The sequence below is a fragment of the Pipra filicauda genome, unplaced genomic scaffold (genome assembly GCF_003945595.2).
Source record: "Pipra filicauda isolate LSUMZ 115617 unplaced genomic scaffold, ASM394559v2 scaffold296_size2174093_pilon, whole genome shotgun sequence".
In the NCBI taxonomy this organism is placed as follows: Eukaryota; Metazoa; Chordata; class Aves; order Passeriformes; family Pipridae; genus Pipra; species Pipra filicauda.
Genome location: NW_024104416.1, coordinates 1,973,652 through 1,995,314, shown reverse-complemented (window position 1 = coordinate 1,995,314; position 21,663 = coordinate 1,973,652). Strand labels below are relative to the sequence as shown.

General features: G+C 41.0%; 1 protein-coding gene across 2 annotated transcripts in view; it reads left to right on the top strand.

Annotated features, from left to right (window-relative positions):
• ADAMTS18 (ADAM metallopeptidase with thrombospondin type 1 motif 18) overlaps positions 1-21,150 on the top strand; it is a 79,235-nt gene extending 58,085 nt beyond the window's left edge. For both annotated transcript variants that reach the window (XM_027744745.2, XM_027744748.2), the window contains exons 17-23: positions 4,001-4,142; positions 5,603-5,729; positions 10,590-10,794; positions 13,244-13,435; positions 13,787-13,999; positions 15,379-15,526; positions 19,098-21,150. In XM_027744745.2, coding sequence (XP_027600546.1) covers positions 4,001-4,142; positions 5,603-5,729; positions 10,590-10,794; positions 13,244-13,435; positions 13,787-13,999; positions 15,379-15,526; positions 19,098-19,213 — 1,143 coding nt within the window. In that variant the 3' untranslated portion in view covers positions 19,214-21,150. The remainder of the gene's footprint in view (positions 1-4,000; positions 4,143-5,602; positions 5,730-10,589; positions 10,795-13,243; positions 13,436-13,786; positions 14,000-15,378; positions 15,527-19,097) is intronic.
• The last annotated feature ends 513 nt before the right edge of the window (positions 21,151-21,663 follow it).

Below are 21,663 nucleotides of genomic sequence, written 5' to 3'. Positions count from 1 at the left end.
TTAAACAGTTCTATTGAGGAACTGGAAATGTTTAAGGAGGTTGTTTGCCAGCTGTAAATTTGGGAGCAAATGCCAGTTGGCTGAAAAGATGCTGGAATGTGTCCAGTTAAGTAGACTAGCACTGGAGGTCTTTCCAAATTTGTAGGTCTGATAACTTGGCTGAATATGCAGACTTCAGTTATTGGGTTGTTAAGAAAGGGCTTTATAATGAATGTTTGAAAATACGATAGAAAACTTTTTATATGCTCGTTACTTTGGCAAAATTGCAACTTTGCAATAGTATTGCATTCCTGATGAAAACCTGGTTGAACATTATACATAATATACTATTTTTCAGCTGAGTGCCAGGGACTTTAAAGCATATGGTTTTGTGCCCTGCAATATTTTGTTTCCAGTGCTATTCCATAGTTTGATTTTACCTTTTTTCTACGTGGCTGGGATGATACAGGAGGACAGACACCTGACTGGGGTGCAGCTCTCGCTCGGTAAACATTCCCTCTTGCGGTCTGCTGGGTGGGAAGGGGCTCCAGCTTTGGCTGCCAGCCAGGAAATGGAGAGGAAGTTCCCTTCACCTGCCTGTTATAATTGTGGCTATTTCCCAATGTGCAAGGAGGGGGTGTAGCCCAAGGTCTTAAAATACATATGGCCCAACTTGCCAGGGTTTACCCCCCAGGCACTCACCCAGCTGGAGGCTGTGAGTTCCTTACACCGCTGTGTGGTTGTTCTCTGAAGTGGTAGATACTGAGGTGTCTTGTTCTGACTTGTCCAAGATCATTTCCTCTTCATTCCCTACACTCAGGTGAAGCATCAGGAGAAAACAGTTTTAACAGGAATAAAACCTTTTGCCGCTTTTACCTTCTCATCCTCCCTTTCTCCTGTTCTGAATTCTGTGTTCTGGATGCATTCGTTCTGTTCCTTGCCTCTACTGTCACAAAATAATGAGCGCTTTCAGAAGACAAATGTTCAGTCTAATGCTTCAAGATATTTTTATTAGAAAGGTTTTAAACTTTACTGGGGTTTTGGCCACTGACACAGCACAGTTTTATGACGGTTGTCAGAATGAAATGAGATGAGGACTAACTCTTACATGAGGTTTTGTGGTGTGGACAAAACCTCCTCCTCTTTTGACACTGTGTATTAAAAGGCCAGACAGAATTTCAGTCTCTGGGCTTGAAGGAACACAGAGCATCTACTGAAATGGGAGAAAGTGTTTCTGGCTGCCTGAGATGCCGAGATCTGTGCTAATACCTTGGACTCGTAGGACCTTCGGATGAGTAAAAGCAAATTGAAACATTTTGAGGTCTGGTCTGTAAGAAGAAGGAATTGTTTTAATTGAAGAATAGTTTTCCAGGGCTCAATTCTTACTACAGTTAACAACTCCCATTTTTTTCCTGAAGCACATGTTCTGAAACTTTACACTTTAGATATTTGTCTCAATTTGTCCTTGAGAGAAGAAAGTAGAGTGAACAGGTTATTGCACCCTGTTTTACCTGGAAACTCTAGTGCCCATGGACTTGGGGTTCAAGATTCAAAGTGGAACAGCTGTTTTAACAGAGCCGGACTTTTTGCTATCAGCAGTCTGATAGCTTTCTAAAAATAAAAATTTTAGGTAGAAGAGATGTTTTCCCTCATCTTAAGGGGCTGTTAAATCTTATAAAACATTTACATCAGATAGTGATGAATATTCAAGGGAAAAAGAAAGGTCCTGAAGAAAGTTACACTTGGGAATGGTTTGAACAGAGTACAGCAAAAAGGACACAGAACCACACATTGAGGAATGAGCCTAAAGTCAGATATAGGAGCTCTGTGATGTGCTCATTAGTGGGTACCATGTGCTGGGAGCACTGAACGTGGTAGAGGGTTTCTGGGAAGCCAGCAGGAGATCCAGAGATTTGGGGTGCATCCCTGCAGGGCAGTGAGAAGTTTCACAGCAGTCTCAATTCTAACTTCTCCTAATTTCAGAGTGTCCAATTTTAATCCTGTTCTTGTAAAATAGTTGTGAGATACACCTGTGTCTGTGACTTACCCCTAAAGCAGATCCCATTGTACCATTTCTACCAAGAAATGTCAGTAAAAATAAAGAGGTCAGCAACTACTCTCAGATCTATTTCTTCCATAATCTCACAGGTATTCTAAGGTGCTCATGAATTAAGCTTGGATGGGTGAGATGAAAATATTCACATCTAATAGTTCCATTTACTTGGGCTTGAAGGAGCTTCTAATCTGAATCCTGTCCTGAGGAGACACGTACTCTTCAATTCTTCTGGAAGTATTTTGCCTTTTGCAGCCTTAATTGCTGTATTCTCAGTCTGGATCATTATTGAGGTTCCCTGACTGAAATCAAGTCTTTGGCTACTAAAAATGGAAAATACAGCGTCCATTTTTCTTTCTTCTAGAAAAGTAAACAGTGTGCAGTCCAGGTCCTTCATGTGTTCGACATTATTGAGCTGGAGGTCACGTAAATTTGGTCTGAATTTTCACTGTCATGGGCAATTTCTGGTTTCCAATGGGTACATTTTCAGAATACTTTAAAACCCATGGCTAGGTTTCAAAATGTTATTATATTCCTGTGTCTCAAACAACATAAATGCGAGTTTGTTGCTTTTTTATGAAATCAGTCTATACAGAGATCAGTTCTATTTATATGGATTGCTTAAGTGCTTGGGTCAGACATCATGTGAACTTAACTTTATTAATGTTTTGAATGGCAATCATTAACATAGACTTGAATTATACTTGAAATGCTAATGCTTATCAAAAAGCATATTTAGGAACTGAGGTTAACTGCACCTGCTCTTTATGTTAGTAAGACAAGATCCATAGAGCTCTGTAACTGTAAACTCTTGCAGTGTTTCTATTAAGTATGAATATAAATGCACTTTGCTGCCAAAACGTTTCTAAAATAAATGTCATTAAGTAGAAATTTCTCCCCAAATTTAGGTGTGTGTCAGATGTTCGTGCATCTTGCATTGATTATAATTCAGCCTTGAAATGAATACAGTGAATTTTAGAAAGTTGCCTGCATGAAAACTGCAATATAATTCACCACTAAAATAGTACACCCTTGAGAGCTGGGCTCTTGAATTGAATGACAAAGATTGTTATTATAGTCAGTAATCACACTTTCTGTAAATTTCCTAACACATTATGCTGAAGTCGTGAAGTAAAAGATTTTTCCAATCCTTTCTCTGTAGACACTCAAGGACAGGTTCTCTCCTGGACTGAAGCTTTATCAGCTTCAATCATCATGAGAAAAATACCAGCTGAGGGTCTTCCAAGCAAAATTTATCTGCATAAAAAATTTTTCTGCATAGAAGAGAGTTTTTTTACAAGAAAGAAACTTCTGTTTTATACCCTCACCCTCAAGAACTGAGGAAGCCATCTCCAACCACCTTTGCTCCCAACCCCACAGAGCTTTACTACTGCTTTGCTTCTTGTAGTGAAGTGTTTTGAGTCCTCCTTAATGGGCAAAAGCTTCTTCCTTCCTACAAGGCATTGTGGAAGGATCAGCCTGGACTTTGCTTAGTGAAAGAGAGGAAATGTCTCCCACCCCCATAACCCAAATCCATCCCCTGTGGATAAACTCCAGCCCCTGCCAGTGGGTTCCCAGTGAGTGCAGGGACCAGCTGGGTCAGGGCCAGGAGCAGAGCACTGAGAGCTGCACGGGGGCAGCACAAATAGTGCAGTGCCAAGAGCCTTTGGGTGATGTTCCATGTGTGCTGAGGGCACTGCTGCTTCACCAACCCAGTCAGGTGCCCCCTGATTTACAGGAGGACCGTGTGTTTCTGCACTCCTTTGTTACAGGCAGCTGTAAGTCCAAGCAACACTTTGGTGTTTATTGCTTTGATGGCCAGCCTAAAAATCCTTTCACAAGCATGGTGTGTATATGTATACTGTGTTTGTATCATGTTTAGCTCATCTTCCTTCAGACTGACAGAATGCCATTTTTACTCCCTCCCTTTTTTTTTATTTTTAACAACCCCCAAATACCCCTCTGTAGATCCTGTTACAAGGCAAAAATCCTGGGATTGCTTGGGAATATACATTTTCCAAAACCAACACTGAAAACAAGACATCTGTCAGAAAACACAGCTACTCCTGGGTGACAGTGCAGTCTGAGTGCTCAGCTACCTGTGGTGGTGGTAGGTAACTTTCCAACTGCCAAGCCTCTTCTGTTTAATTCTTTTTAAAGCATCTCAAACTCTTCAGCTGCCTTTAATTTTGCAAATGTGTATTGATACATACAGGGGGTTACAGTGAACACCTGGTCATTTTTTTACCTGACAATTTAGAACACAGATGAAGTACCTTTGTACTTCCTTTATAGTAAAGGAAAAAAAAAAATCCATGCCAGGCTCAATTCATGTCACTATGACTCAGTCTTTTTTGTTTAGGTCAATCCATATCCATATGATAATCTTGATGTTGAAGTAATGTGGGAATTAAATATGTGCTTTGAAGTTGCAGTTGGGGAACATTGAAAGATCCTGAATCGAGGTAAATTAGGTAAAATGAGGAAAATCTATTCTATCTGTGGAGAGCAACAAAAGACTAAGATATTATCAAGACCTTCACTGAAAGTTGCACCAAATCTTCTCACTGTTTAATTACCAATATTTTAATGCTGCCAGGTCAAAGTCTGAAATTCCATATAAGCTAAGGAGTTCCTATTGCCATGTTCCTCTTGCTTTGCACAGACCATCTGTTTGTTTTTTCTGAATCCTGGATGTTCTGTCAGTGAATAATTCTGGAGTGTAATGTAATGAAAGCAGAAAACTGGCATGTGGGAAGTCTTTAATACCAGAGAACAGGACTGGGTAATGAAGGAAATGCCATGTTGTGCTCCTGTATTGGCAAAATAGTCCATCCAGGTGAAACTCAGGAATATCTTGCCAGAGTGTTGTCAGACTTCACAGCATCTCAGTAAACAGTTCATGGAAGAAAGAGCCACCAGGAGCACTGCAGCCCTAAAATATGACAGCTGTATTTTCTTCCTTCCCTTTAAAAGGTTGCAGCATGAACATAAAAATGATGGAAACAATTGGGCTTCCAAATTTGACTCACTGTGCCAAATGAACCATGTGTGAGGTGAATGATAGATCTCAGTTAAAAGATAAATCTAGAAAATCACTTCATCTCTTAAGGCATTTGCAGTCTTCTCTGTAACCTGTCCTGATGCTGACACTAGATTGAGTGTAGGTACAGGAACCTGCAGAATTCTGGAGTCTGTAAACATATACTGTAAAAAGTGTGCAGAATGTCTATTTGCAGTTTGTAAGTGCATGAGGAGGGCTCTAAACAAGCCCTGCTAGTGTCTGCAGAGAATTAAGATCTGAAGAATCACTAACTTTTGCAGAGGGAAGATTCTGCAAATATGCTGCTTATAACTCAAATTTTCATCTGACTGCAATAGTACAAAGAAGGAAATCAATGTTAAAAACATGTTGCTGGATAAAAACCTGTTTTAGTTAGTTGAAGTCAGTGGAATTGTACCAAGGATGAGCTTGGGCTTGTTTAATTAAAATTGTTGCCTACTACTTTTTCTCTTACATTTTGAATAAATGTTTATTGTAGTGCAATTTTTTTTCGAATGCTTCCCCAGGACACATTACAGCAAAAGCAATTTGTTTGGAAGATCATCGTGTACGAGTCAACACCTCCCTTTGTGGCCCAAGGATGAAGCCCTTGACTGAAACAAAACTATGCAACACCAATCCATGCCCAGCATAGTAAGTTCTCTGTGTTTTTGTACCTGCTGGCTGTGCCTTGTGCCCAAGTGTGCCAGGCACAGGGAATTGTTTCCCTGCGAGATGACCCCCTTTGTGTTCTGTAACGTGAACCAGGGATTGTTTAAAGACGTGAGTGGTGTGGCTGCTGCCCAAGGATAACAGTGTCGGTGTGTCTGATGTCTGAGCAGGGCCTGCTGAGCTCTGTCACCGTGCTGGGGTGAGCCCTGTGACACAGAGCAAATCCAGCTCGCTCACAGGCCTCCTCTGCCACCTTTACTCATCTTGAATCACTAAGCCCATTTCCTGAGTAAAGTGCTACTCCCTGTGTGCAAGCGTGGCCCCCACGACTCACATTCCACATGTTAGATTAGGTTAAAAGAGTCTTGTGAAGTGTAATTAGTGATTTTTGGGCAAAATGCCCCATGGAGTATTGTGATACCAAGAAGAGGACTATCTAAACCAAACAAATTGTCAGCAATGCTCCTGGTGCCCACAGAAATAAATATGAAGGCATTGCCTATGTGAACAACCCTATTTTCTAAAAGAAAGGTGAGATGCAAAGGAAGACATTGACATATAGATAAGCTCTTAGAATCCAGCTGGTCTAAATCAATTTAAAAACCAAGGGAGTTGCACTGATTTATAGTAGCTGTAGTAGGGGTCCTTTTGAAAAAAAAAAAAAAAATGTTGTGTGCTTATATAATTAACCACAGTATTATTTGGCTTAGAGTATAAATAGGTAGATTGGGATATAAATGGCCATCTTTCTTCTGCTTTTTATTCACCTTTGGATTCCTGACTTTGCAACCTTTGCATTATTTTAATTTTATACTGAAGATCACAAAAACTGTACTATGTTGGACAAGACATTTGGACTCCAGAGCAGGAGATTTTCTAAAGTGATATGTTGAAAAAATTGAGAGTGTTTCAGTCAGTGGGAAATAAATAAATTTGAAGATGCACCGAAGCAGAAGAAATGGAGGAAGGGTCTAGACCTGGTGTCATCTGCTGGTTTTACTCTCCAGTGATGAAAGCAACGGGGCAGTAAAAGCAGTTGGCTAAGCCCATACTTCATAAAATAACACATTTAATGAAGTTTAATAGAAAGCATTCCTCTTCTCCCCCAGTCCAGAAGAGGATGATGGGGCAAAGCAAAAAGATGCATATGTTCTGCAGTGACTTTGTTTTTATTTAAAAATCCATAGTTTGCAATATGTTGAACATACTAAAAAATAGTCCAGTAATAGTTTGGAATTTCCTGCAGAATTTAATGATTACAGCAGAGTACACAAAACCCAAATGGCAAATTATACACTCTGACCACAAAACAACAGAGATAAGGTTTAAATAATGGTAACATGTGACATGAGAGCCCCGTGTTCCTGCTTCAGCAGTTTCTTTACATTGCGTTTAGCCACATGATTTTCTCAATACCAATTTTAAGTAATCTTTGTAGCCAAACCCAGTCTTTTCATATGCAACTTATCTTCTGCCAGAACTATTTTTATCCAATGAACTCAGTATCGTGCCCACAGAAATGTATTGTCTGTGATGTCCTCAGGAGTGTTTTTAAGCTCTTTATGCCTACCTTCATTTTGATGTGGCATCATTATGCTATATAAAGCTCCACCCAAATCACATTAACTTCTACTGACCACACACAGAATTTCCATTTCTATTAACCTGAGGTCCTGATGTACTTTGAACATCCACTGATATACCTATCAGTGAAACTGCTGAATATCCATTTTGACACACAGTGCAGTGTTTTCACGATGAAATTGCAACTATTGTATAATTTACTATTTAAAATACATTTAATGACTTGAACCCTAAAAAGAGTACAAAAAGAAAAGATGTAAAAGCCCCAAGCACCTCTAGGGAAAAACAGTTCAACTCACTAATTAATTATTCATAAAATCCTTAGGATATATTAATGCATGGAGGATCTACATGTAGGATCATGCCTTAAATTAACACATTGCCATTCGGCTGAGTGAAACTATGCCAGAATCTCTCTGCTGAGGAATCTGCCCAGAAAGTCATAGCATGTAATATTTCCCATAAACCTGAGACTGCCAACAGAAAAAAAAAAAAGTAGGATTAATTAATAAATCACATGGAGGAATGCTTAATAGCCAGCAAATAACACAAACCCAAGTACAGCAGACAGAACAGGCGAGGGAAGGAGGTGACTAGCAGATGAGATACAAGTGGGTCAGTTTTGGGACATAAAAGAGGCTCCAGACTTGTAAGGGTCAGTGAGGAATAATTGTTGCATAAGAACAAAGGCTTATTAAATAAGTCTGAGTGGGACCAAACTACTGTCCCAACAGTAAGAACACAGAGAGGCACCAGCGCTGCACACTGTTGTTGTTGGGTTTCAGAGCTGCCAAACCTGGTCATAATTATTTAGTTATTTGAGCTAATGAAAGATACTCTTGGATCACAGCCCAGATAATCTTGGAAAATGGCAGTTTACTAGAGGACATTAAAGTAGGTTTATTGCCCGCTCCTCTGTGAAGAAGGGAACTTTCTGAGCAGTGATGGTGAATAAACTCTTAAAGTGAACACTTTTGGTTGGTCTACCAGTCACCGTTGTCAGAAACATCAAGGCAAACTAATTAAAAGTTGTAAAATGGATTAAAACTCTTTTCCCAGAAGTTTGTAGTGAAATGGTCCAAATATTTATAAATCAGACAAAAAGGAAACTTCTGATGTGTTTCTGGAATTACATAACTACTGACTTTTCACATTAATATTTCTTTGTCCTTAAATTAGTGCCTTTTATATTTCCCCTACTTTTGGCAGTTACAGGAGTTGTTAGACTCTGAGAGCTGGGATTTCTTCTATTCCCAGAGGGATTTTGCAAAACTAGGCTTTTTAGGCATTTTCTACAAATTAAAATTAGCTTTGTTTTCAGGCAGATGTGAACAGACAGGCAAGTGGGAAGCTGTGCATCTTTCACACAGGAAATAAAAAGCTTTCTTATCATTAAAACTGTATGTAAGCAGCTATTCCAATGGTCACAGGACTGATGCTGTGAGAAACTGTGGAAGCAGGATAGGCCAAATGGTCAGATTTGAGACAAGAACCTTTCTGTGAAATAAATAATTAAAAATTTGTAAAACTTTTCTAAAATCCTCAGTTTAATTTCAGTGCTGGGTCTTTGAATAAGAGTTCTCAATGAGTAATGGTTTAGTCATTCAGAATTTCCTCTGTTTCTTCACTTCTGTTTTCCTATCTAGCTGTTATTTATGGTCTTACATTGGAAGCCTTCGAGGACAAAGACACTTGGTTGAATGTTTCCAAAGTGTTCCACAATGGCTGGGGACCCACTCAGGGCTTCAAGAATAGAAGTACTGAGCAGTTCTTGGCATTCCAAAACTGAACTTACCCCAAACAACTGGCAGTAACTCCTCAGACTTTGTGTCACTTCAGGGACATGACGTGTAGCTGCAGCATGTCTGTGCCTCGAGCACAGATTTGCCCAACAGCTTGTGCTGGTTAAATTTCCTCTGTTTTATTTAGATTCTGCATTGTCTGTCTGCCAGATTTATTAGTCTGAGGACTTTTAAACCATAGAGTCATAGAATCATAGAATCCCAGAACGGTTTGGGTTGGAAGGGACCCCAAAACTCATCTCATTCCACCCCCTGCCACGGGCAGGGACACCTTCCACCAGCCCAGGTTGCTCCAAGCCCTGTCCAACCTGGCCTTGGACACTTGCAGGGATGGGGCAGCCACAGCTTCTCTGGGCAACCTGTGCCAGGGCCTCCCCACTCACAGGGAAGAATTATTCCTAATATCTAATCTAAACCTTCCCTCCTTCAGCTCAAAGCCATTCTCCTTTGTCCTTGTGCTTGTCCTTGTGAAAAGTCCTTCTCCATCTTTCCTGCAGGCTCCCTTCAGGCACTGTGAGGGCACAATTAGGTCACCCCTGAGCCTTCTCTTTTCCAGGCTGAAGAACCCCAACTCTCTCAGCCTTTCAGAGCCTTTTCAAATCCTCATGACACTGGTGACAGGACTGCTGCTTTTAGCAAGCAAGTTCTTTATGGTGAATATAGACCAGTAGGGTTTGACAGAAATACCTTCACGTTTGTCTCCCTGGGTGAGTGTATCTAAGCACAAACCTGGTAGGTACATCTCAGCTAAACTGGCCTTTTTTTCCTTTCCATGCCAACTTTTCCTTACATCAGCTTAGGTGAATCTTCCTCCCTCATCCTGTCTTCTGAGAGAGATGTAAAAAGGAAAAGTCATCAACAAAGGGCACAACTTTCTAATAATCAAACCTTATCTCTTTACAGAAGTCTCTCCATCTATTTGTCTTCTTCCTTTGGCTTCTGTTAGTCTGTGTCTCTTCAGCAGCTACAGTGACAAAAGGGATCATCCATTTCTAAATAATCTATTTAGAAAACATTTTTCTTTTCCTGTGTGAGAGAGATGTTTTAATAAACAGCATAGACAGGGTTAAAAAGGAATGGTGATTTGTTAACCAGACCCTTATATTTTCTAAATACTCCACCAGCCTCAACGGCAGCGTCTCTCTCAGTCCCCGTGGAATTCCAGATTCCAAGTCAGATTGATAGGCAAGCTGGTTCTAGTAGATGAGAACTGTAAATAAGCAGTACTTGTTTTTCTAGTTGTGTGACTTATATTTTATCCCTAGCAAAATGTTCCATGCTTTGAAGGTAGATAATGTAACTACAGCTCTCTGATTGCTTGAGCAGATATCAGTCCATCAGGAGATCGGCTGAGCAGGGTCCCTAAATAATTCACATGTGATAGGTGGCTCATGTGTATTGATTTTATAAAGCTAATTGCACTCCCGTGTTTCTAACATGCCTTTCCTCCTCTAAGCTGGTCAGCAGGTGAGTGGAGCACATGCAGCAAGTCTTGTGGAGGAGGGCAGCAAAGTCGCCTCATTCAGTGTGTCCAGAAAAGGGCTTTCCAAAGAGAGGAGGTCGTGGCCCATTCCCTGTGTCCTGTCAGCACCCCCCCACAGGTGCAGATGTGCAATAGTCAGGACTGCCCACCAGAATGGAGCCCTGGCCCGTGGTCTCAGGTAATTTGGAGAAATCTTAGTCTGCTGGCATAATGAAAACATTGCAAAAAACTCTCCTCAAAAAGAAAAATAGTGCAAACTCTGTGGAGTTCAGTGTTTTGCAAGTGGCTTCATTCATGAAGAGAATATGTAAACCATGTGTGTATAAACATGTAAACTATATATGCTTTGTAACCAGCCTTCAGCAGTGCTCAGACAGGAGGGCTTGCCAGGAGCAGACAGGTGGTGTTCTTTTAGGTGGTGCACATAAATGGATAGATAATTCTTTCTGATTTCATAACTTACGGCTCTATGAATTCTTCAAGCCATTAACCCCCTCTGAGATTACTTCCCAAGCAATATTAAGTTCTCTCAGAGGTGACAGGCAGTCAAGGAATGAAGAAGTATTTGGGCTTAGAGTTACACACATGTATATGGATTGTGGGTTGATAAATTTGTGATTTACACATTCACTAATGACTTCTGTACTTTTGCCACTGTTAGAGCAGCTACTCTACTGCCAGCAGTGCTGCTGCAGATACTGCCATGAGGGGCATGAGGCCTGTGGGCAGATTCTGTGTGTACACACCCTGCTGAAAGGGGTGTACACACCCTGAGAGGTCCCTGACATTGAACCACCTGAGCTAAAAAACACACAGATGCTCACAAAAACCTCAGCTCTGCTCCATCTTTCACTGCTGTTGGTGTTATTGTGAATGGTTACTGTAAGGATAAGCAAAGTAATGAGAAATCTGGGATTTAAAGGAGAGCTGGCAGTACACTTATATCAAAAGGATTCGAGATGGATTTAAATTTATTGAAAAATGTATTACTTATGTGTTCTGTTCTTGGCACTGTTACTCTTTAGGTGTTCAAGAACACCTTGACCTCAGCATTCCCAGCTGAGAGGCACAGACTGCCCCTCCAGGGCAGTGCCCTGGAATGTGACAGTCAGTAACCACTCAGTAGTCCATTGAAACAGAGTTTTAACAATCCAAAAGGAGCTTCTTACAGTGTATCTGAAGGAAACCTGAGTGCGGCAGGAGATTGTAAAAACCAGATCTTCAAACACATTCCCACATTCAGACTTTACTCCTCTAAAATAAAAAAATGACAATTAAGAAAAATCCATTTTCCTCTTCTTTAAGAGGTGTAGAGATTTTAAGTTTACAAGTCCTGCTGAAATGTAGTTTAACAGGCCTATTGAACAAGTTAGTAAAGATTTTGAGATTCAGCTGAAAACTGTTAGATCACAAGTTCAAAGGAGTTAAGAGGAAAAAGTGCAAAATCATAGAATCACAAAATGTTTGGGCTGGAAGGGACCTTAAAGCTCATCTCATTCCACCCCCTGCCATGGGCAGGGACACCTTCCACTAGCCCAGGTTGCTCCAAGCCCCGTCCAACCTGGCCTTGGACACTTCCAGGGATGGGGCAGCCACAGCTTCTCTGGGCAACCTGTGCCAGGGCCTCCCCACCCTCACAGGAAAGGATTTCTTCCTAATATCTAATCTAAACCCAGCCTCTCTACACAAATCAGAGTCATTTTAAATGAAAAGAACTTTTTTGTTTGTTTGGCGAAGGATTAAAACCACAGATTTTCAACATGCAGGTATTTCTGTTACATCCTCAACACAACTGTGCTTTCATGAAATCTTTTAAAAGCACTTGTAATTTGACACAAGTAGTGATTCTGCCTTGGAACATGCCCCATAATAATTAGTAGAAAGAAGAACAATTAGAAGAGGGTGCAAGAAAGTAGGAAGCTGACAGTGTTTATTCCTTCATTTCATCAGAAATGGCTCGTTCAGGCATTTTGTTGTATGCTAAGGCAGTGAAAGCTGCAGAATGCCTGTTCCACTGAGCTACGGTTCAGCAATGCTTATTTATTCACCAGTGACTTGTCCTAAGCTGCAGTTGGCAATTAAAACATCTTTGGTGTAACTCCTTAACCACTGTCTGTATCAGATTCTGTCTTGCGGTGAGATCCGCTCGGTGAAGGAGTTATGTATCAATTCCCTGGGTGGTTTTCTCTGCCTCTATCTCATCCCTCTAGGCCAAGGTGAGGACAAAATAACAAATAGCTGAGAGCATCTTGCCATGGGAGATTCTGCCATGGGAGGTTAGGACCAGCTTTCAGCTGTGCTGAGCAGGGAGAAAGCACTTTGCTCACAAAAGCATTTTGCTCACAAGTCCAACTTACCTCATCTACGGAAAAGAGATATTACTCATATCTCTTCTATATGGGGGCTGTGAGAGTTCACAGCTTACATTAAGAGAGCACTTAGAGCAACATTGTAGAAGTGACATACAGATGTTACTGTTACTTATGTACCAGCAGAATTTCAAGTTTGCTTATATACAATAGCAGCTACACAGCATGTTAGCCATGACTTCTACATTCTGCTGTAAAATACAAATAATGCCAATTTTCATTTCCTCTGCTTCAAATGAGTGTTTCTTTCCATCACAGTGCTCCAAGACTTGTGGGAGAGGTCTTAAGAAACGGGATGTCTACTGCAAAAGTACTGGTTCTCCCAAGGTGAAAATCTTGCCTGAAAGTATGTGCAGCAGAGACCACAGACCCGAATCCCAGCAGACCTGTGTGCTGGGACGCTGTCCCAAAAATGACCGGCTCCAGTGGGTGATTTCTTCCTGGAGTGAGGTAAAGTGGTGCAGTTACATGGCTCACTGCCTGCCTTTCTGCTCTAGGAAATGCTGACTCAGGGACACACACGAGCCATGGGGAGGACAGAAAGCTGAGCTGTCATTTGAAAATCAGGTGTTCTAGGCAAACCTCCATGAAACACAGATGTAGTTAGATGTACCCTGCTGTCTTTGTTATCCAGGACTTTCACTGACTTGGATTCGTATTTCAGTTTTCACATTATCGAGCATGGTCTTTGTGGGTTTAGTTCTACAGTGCTTTTATAATGCACACTTTGGGTTCTCTTGCACATTCCCCTTTATCTGACCGTGTTTCTGTAGATGTAAGAGGTGTATTTTGCCTCTGCAGTGCTCAGCCTCCTGCGGCCCAGGCGTGCAAAGGCGAGAACTCAAATGTGGTGAGAAAAGCAGCCACGGGAAACTGCTCACCTTCCCTCAGAGGAGATGCAGAAACCTCAAGAAACCAAACACCAAGCTGGAGGAACCTTGTAACAAGGGAGCCTGTCCATCACAGACATTGTATAACATGGTGTCTGGCTGGTATTCCTCACCCTGGCAGCAGGTAGGAATGGAAAGCTCTCTCACCTCTCTCCCTGTCCTGGCTATTGCTCTTTCAGCACTATTTCATGTCTTGGCTCTAAGGAATTTGCAGAAGGACCAAGTTTCTCTGTACAGCAGCTCAAGTCACATCCCCTGGTGCTCTTCCCTGCACAGCTCTGCAGAACAACACAACTGCAGTGCAACTGCTGCCTCCTGGGCAGTGCATGCCCTGGAATGCAGGTGAGGTGTCCGTGCTGGGTTTGGAGAGCACCACACTCCATCATATCCCACAGAAGGCACACTGGCTGGAGTGGCACAAAGAGCTGATGGCTGTAAAATGCTGACAGCCATGCCACTGTGACCACGGCAGGGTGAGCCCAGGCTGCCCAGATTAAAGCCAGCTCCAGCCTTACATTCTGCTGGAATCAAAAGTCCAGTGGTACATTGGAGCCATCCCCAGTACTAACAGTTCCCAGGTGTCTCCTGCACGTAGCCATTCCCTAAAGAAGGCCACACCACTCAGCCACTGAAACATGATGCAGCTGGTCCACATCCATCATGTACTTTGGTGCAGCTCATTTCTTTGTCCTGAAACTGAAGAATGTCACCTAAAAATGTTATTCGTGCTTGAGAGGCATTACATTCCACACTCATTTTCCAACACTTTCTTCTCCATCTTCAAAGTGCACTGTGGTTGAACTACTGCATATCTCTGTGCACAATGTATTTGAGCATCTGCACAGATTGCCTGGAATTCCCTAAATACTATGATTAATTGTGGGATCAGTCTGTATTTGTTTCTACATTCTTGCAAACAAGCTTCTGTATTTCTGGAACTTATCTACTTCATGAGTCATATATCAAAGAGACACACACTCATTTAATAATATTTACATGAAACAATGTATGCCTGACAATTGCAATCAGATGAAAATGATCACATTTATCTTAAAGACAACTCTTCATGAAACACATACAAGTAAAAGGCTTATTAATGTTAAAATACTTCATAGCTCTTCCTGCAAATGCATAGTGGTTTTCCCCAGATACTGCCAAAATTATTGTTCCAATGGGAGTTTTATCTCTGTTAAGGCAGCAGGATTGGGCCCAGAGATCAAAAGAAATCAGGGCAGGCAGTCAGGAATAGGTTTTCTAAAATGTTCAGTTTCTGTCTCAATGCCTAAGTAAGGAACCAGATTTTCAGCTGAGTCCTTAAATAACCAAAAGACACACACGTCTCTGAAAAGTTGGTCCTGGTGGGGGTTACTGAACAGCGACACATCCGATCCTGACCTTTCTTGCTTTGAAAGTCTCATCCAAAGCCCTTGAAACTCCCCACTTTGGCTTTCATGGGCTTCCAGAGTCTCTGCTGTGAAAGACAGCTTTTCCTTTTCTCCTCAGTGCACGGTGACCTGTGGAGGGGGAGTGCAGACCCGGAGTGTGCAGTGCCTGCGCCAGGGGAGACCAGCGTCTGGGTGCCTGCCCCACCAGAAACCAGCTGTCCTGAGAGCTTGCAACACCAACTTCTGCCCAGTCCCCGTGAAAAGAGGTAAAACTCGGCTCTACATGCTGCAGCAGAGTTGTTTCCTTAGAATTCTATAGGCAGCAAAGCCCACCTTTCCATTTCACTCACTGATTTGGCATGTTCCTTCATAAATGATTTTTTCCCAGGCTTCCAGGTTGACAGTAACTGTTTGATACTACATCATGTCTCTTCTCAAATTGAGCCCTCTTAAAGCAAACTTAAGAGTATGACTGACACAGGAGATTTTAAAAACAGTATGTGAAATAGTTATGCTGTTTGGTTCTGAGCTGCACTTTTATACTCTCTTGTTGAATAACAGAAGCATCCTGTGCTGGTACTGCTTTGTGATTAATAATAGCAACTCTGGAGCTAAGCAATAAGAATTTGCCATTTACTTTTAGTCTTTTGAAGTCAGACCAAGCTTCAGATTGCACCCAGATCCCGGGACTCCAAAAATGTTTTGTCTAGAATGTCCTTGAGACGTGCCATCAGGGAACATGAAATTAAGCTCTCTCCCCAGTTGTATATCTACTGTATCCCTCTCTGCCTCTTCAATGTGAGGAGCAGGGAATGATGGAAGAGGAATTAATTCTCTCAGCACCATCACAGACAGAGTGGTGCATTACCCTGTCCCATTTATTTGGTTACAGGATGGTCACTGTTCATGACTCCTTCCTAACTATGTGAAAAAAACTCATGGAGGTCCAGGTTTGTCCCACATAACACTGGTTATCTAGGTATGCTAAAGCACTTTAAACATTAGCTTTCAAAATACTGCACATTAATTGACTTGTTACCATTTTAAAACTGGGAGCTGAAAGTAACCTCTATAAAACCCAAGCTGGATTGCAAGAGGAAGGTGGTAATGGAGTTGGGAGCAGAGGTCAAGCTCTGGCCCTGCATCTTGTAAACTGACATTAGCCAACCACCCCCAGTGTCTGCCCCAATTCCTGGCATTCCCTGTGCACAGAAACCCTGTGAAACCCAGGGAGATCCTAACCATTCTACTGCATCAGCTCAAGACATGCAGAGTATCAAGCTGATCTATCAGGGGACCTTAATCCAAACAAGGATATAGAGATGAAATGGTCCTAAAAGGGATAAGAAATAGTTCTGCTGTTTTTATCAGTAAATGTTCCTAACACTTCAAATTAACCTTCCTAAAAGGTTCTGCTGTACTTTGGAGTTCCTGTATAACTCCCTTTTCTGTTACATAGCAAGGACTTTTCTTTCACCCCTGTTTTCCCCTGCTATATTTCATGTTTGAAGTACTGTCTGTTATTAATTTTGGCCTTGGCCTGTTTCTCTCTCTCCTCACATCTGCAGGAGCCCTTTCCCCTTTATTATACCTGGGTCGTCAGGCTCTAGAGATCAATTATCTCCTCACTGCTCTCTAACTTTCTGTCTAAACCAGCAGAAAGAGAGGAAACCAGCTGTGCTGGAATCACATTGAAGCAAATCAGTCTCTATTATCAGCCATGCAGCTCCAGCTCAGTGATCACAGGCAAGAAATTAATGTTTCAGGGAGAGTTTGCACTTTCCTGGACAAACCAGGTCATTTCCACCCCTCTGCTAAATGCAGTTAGGGTCACTGTGACTCCTAGTAAATCCAACTGCTTAAATGAATGAAAATCTGAACAATGTATAAATACTTGGGTAAATAGAAATAAGGGACTGACAGCCTGATCCCCATCCACTGAATTTTGTGGGACTCTTTGTGTTCCTTCCAACAGTCCTTGGATTAGGTCCCAAGTGTAAAGTTTTCAGCCATACCTCTGTAATATTAACACTGCCCTCTGATCTTCAAAGTGGGAATAAAGATTTATTAATGTTGCTTCCTCCTCATACTTTTTTTTTTAAAGAGTAATTTGTAATTTTTTAAAAATTTACCCTTTCATGGCACGAGAGCTTCTTCTGTCTTACTTAGAACAGCTTTCCTTCCTCTGTGTGGTGTGTGCTTTTCATCTCTTGTCTGTTTTGGTTCCTCCCAGATTCTGTCTGGTGACAGCAGGGGAAGGAACGGGAAGGTTGGTGCTGAACTCCAGCTGCATCCCTCCTGACACTCCATGCAGAATGGAAAGGCAGTGCTGTGGAGTGGGAAGGCTGCAGTTCAGTGCTGAGCTCCCCACTTCCTGGACAAGTGTTTGTTCAAGAACAGTGTTTTCTTTCCCTACCATTAGAATTTACAGACAGGCTTAAGTTTTTAAAAGCTGAGAAAAAATGGCATATTAAAAAAAAAAAAAAAAAGAAATAATTTTCCTATTAATTCAAATTTGAGAGTGATAAAGGCATACAAAAAAAAAAATCACCTTTGCCATGATATAAAAGGGAATTAAAAAAAAGTAGTGGTGATGAATCCAAAGAAGTTCCTATAGAGAGATGGAGATGATTCCTGGTCCAGGGAACATGAAGAAGTTGTCTGTGCCATGTGAGGGAGCATTTATCTGCTGTGACTCAGCTTAGCTGATCTGAGAATACAGACAGTGGTGGCTAGATTTTATTTCAGTCTCCTTGTAAATTCCTTTTATTGACCATGTAAACAGTAGTTCTGAGAGCTGAATGAAATCTTTTCCCATGCTCACAGGAGATTTCAGTTTAGCTATAAATTTTGCTGAAGCTCATTGAGTCCTATTGCTGTCTCAGACACAGTGAATTTGTTTATAAATCATCCAAATGAATCATCACTCTGCTCATTTAAAGAAACATAAAGCATCCTCTACAAAACTGGAGAGAGGAGCAACTACGAAATATTTTTAAAGCAGCAGAGCTGTGTGTATAAATGATCTGTAGAGAAATTGAAGAGAAATAAGATCTTAATTGAAAAATATGATTTACCTGTATTTGTAATTAAAGGCTTTTCAGAACTAAACACTGTCTCTTTTCTCATTGCACTTAATTAAGATTTCACCAACAGGGCATAGTCCTAAAAGCCTGATTCATGGCACATAACTGAAGTGTCTGAGGAAGAGATTTCTGAGGTTCCCTGCAGAGCAGAATGGAGAGGAAGAAGTGCCTCTAGAAAGTGCTGGGACACAGACAGGGAGCAGAGCACTCTGTGCCCACGTGTGCTCAGAGCAGGGCCCAGGCATTCCCATTTCCATGTGTTTGTGTGGACACCCACTCACACTCAGAGCTGACACTACTTTGAGGTGCAGGTAAACTCCGTGTGATGGTGGTGGCAAGAAGCAGTTGGCATCAAGTGTAGAGCAGGCTCATATGTGCAAGTACCTGGCTTTAGAACAACATTTGTAATCAGAGGTGTAAACACAGATAAGTTTTTCTATCCTCTAATGTGGAACTTCCTTCTGTTTTCCTGAACTTCAGAGTGTGCTCTAAATTTTTTAATTCAGCCTCTGACCCTCCTGTGATATTAGCTCTATCTCTATAAATTAGTAAATTTGATCTCTTAAGAAATTAAAAAAAGAAACTAGTATTTTTGAGATGAAAACTCGCTCATGTTTCCTCTTCTTTGAATTGAGTCACCCACCATGTTTTTAATATTTACAATTGCATACAAATGTTTGGAAATATTGCCTGACTTGCAGACTTGCTAAAAACACAGTCTTACCATATTGCTTGGATTTCTTTCCTTCAGATGATCCTTCTTGTGTGGATTTCTTCACTTGGTGTCATCTGGTGCCCCAGCATGGTGTCTGTAACCACAAATTTTATGGCAAGCAGTGTTGTAAATCATGCACGAAGAAGAACTGATAGCAGCGAGTTATCTGAACCCTTCAGTGACAGGATTCTCTTCTTCAATTTATGTTGGAATTATCTCTACTTTGAGGCAAGACATGGTGCCACATAAACCACTGATGGAAGAGACTTGTTTTTTTTCTAAGGGAATGTCTGAGGTACAGTAATTGTTGGATATGTGTTGAAAAAGGAATGTTTCTTTTTTTTCTTTATTTGCTGACCTCACTAAAGCACAGGGTACTATGGATCACTTGAACACTGAGACTCGAGGGGAAGTTCTTCTTTCTTTAAAAGTGTCATTTTGCACTGTCACATGTTACGAGGAAGAAATTAAGGCAAGGAAGCCTTTTCTGGCTAATTTACCAGAATGCAAAGCAAAAAAGAGATGGGGAGCTGGAGGAGAAAGGCTACGGCGTGGCAGCAGGACAGAGCACACTGTCAAAAGCGTTTCCTCTCATAATTTTTTTTATGATACCGTTGTCCCAGGGTGAGGAAGCTGTTTGCTGCCACAGAGAGACATTCCAATGGCTGTTGGCTGGAGAACACAGTGTCACACGTGTGACCACCAGAAGTAAATAGTGCACTACAAAGATTTATGGTGCTTCTCTATCAGACTTGCTGCTGGAAAAGCAAGTTTTGCATCATGCTAATGTTCTTATTATTTTGAAGAATTCATTTTCTGCTTTGTGTAGAAACTCAGAGGTGGTTAACTAGTAACTTGAAAATGTATTCCTAGAAATACTCAGCGTTAGAATATTTGGACTTTTAATATTGCTGTGTTACAATTAATAAGGATTTCATGTTTCAACTAACTCAAGGAACTCAGATTTATTGAGCTCAATGGTTATGTTTTCAACTTTCTAAGCTCATTAGATATGTAATTTTAAAATTTAAACTTGATATTTTAAAGTAGTTTTGTTTCAGAAGCTAGATTGTTTGAATGCCAAGATACTGAAGAATGTCTTCCTTTTAATCTCAAATCTCTGCAAATTTTGATTCATTCATTACCCAAAGGAAATAATAAGAATATTACAGTCCATTAATTCATGCTGAACTTCTCTGAACAGTTATTTATTCACACAGGTTATGCGGAAAAAGCGCTTGAAAAAGATAAGTGGATTTTTTACTCAAACCAAATAAAAGTCAATTCTATTTTTATACACTCTCCAAATACTTGTATTTAGTTCAGAATCCACCAGCAAACAAAAGAATTGTAAACATAATGATATTTGTAACCGTTCAGTATCGAGGTGCTCGGTGACACGATCAAATGGTGCAGTTCAAAAGGTTTCTGCGTTGGAAAAATCCCCAACCTGTTTGCCAAACCCATCTGAGACAGAGCTGTGTCCTACTGTAATTTTCTGGGGAGTGCCTATGAGGGACTTATTTATCTAATTCCACCCAATCCCACAACTTTGTTTGATGAATGTAGTTCAGTTTGACTGTTTTTTTTAAAGTATGGTTTCAGCATAAAATTAGCCAACTCAGCACTAATGCCAGACAGTGGTCACTTAAAATTAGCAGTTCCCTCTGCAACAATTTAAATTAAAAACATGTATTCTGTGATACTCTAAGAAATGATGATTGGAAACATATCTCAACCTACACCGCTCTGTCTTGATATTGGACATTGTGTAATTATAACTTTTTTTTCTAGGAAAACTACAAGGTTGTTTTTGTTTTGTTTTTATAATTGTGTCCTTTTTATTATTTTATGTAAAATAATTAATTTATTAATGCATAGCTTTTCCTTTATATTTCTTTGCTCACTTCCTTAAGTGACAACTGAGGAAAGAAAATGGTAGTGTCACAAAGTATGAATTATGGTGTAAAAAAGGCAAAAAACTATAAGTGTAATATTTAATTATTTTATAAGCTTTGTAATAAAATACTCTAACTGTTTCATTATATTTGGAATTGTAAAATTCATGAATAAAATATGGAGGTTATAATTAATATCAAGTAATATAAGTGCTGTATGCCTTCCTTTGCATCTGTGTTGACTGTCCCGTAGTGGGTTTAAGGAGAACATTATCCTGTTATCTCCTGCTGCGTAATTGGCAAAGGTCTGTGACTCTGAGCTGGTTCTGTGGAGGGGCAGAGCTGCCCACAAGAAAAGCCTGTCCTCTGGGGAGTGGCCATTCAGGCACCGTGGCTCAGTGTGACCTCCCTGCCCAGCCATGGCCCTGCCATTCAGGTCTGGGGTGGGTTAATTTTGGGGGGAACCCACAGAACAGTGGATCTGAGTGTTAACAAGCCATGATGATGAATGGGATGGAGGTCACTCCTTTCAGGCACTCAAAGTCAGGCGTATGTACTAAGGTCATGTGAAACTTCTCTGCTTTTGAAGGTCCCATTATCCTGGCTGGTGAGGAATGCACGGCTCGTTATTCAGGCAGTGAATATGTTGGAGTTGCTTTTTAAGAGCAGAAGGTGTTTCTCATTTGAACGCCTGCCCTGCCACT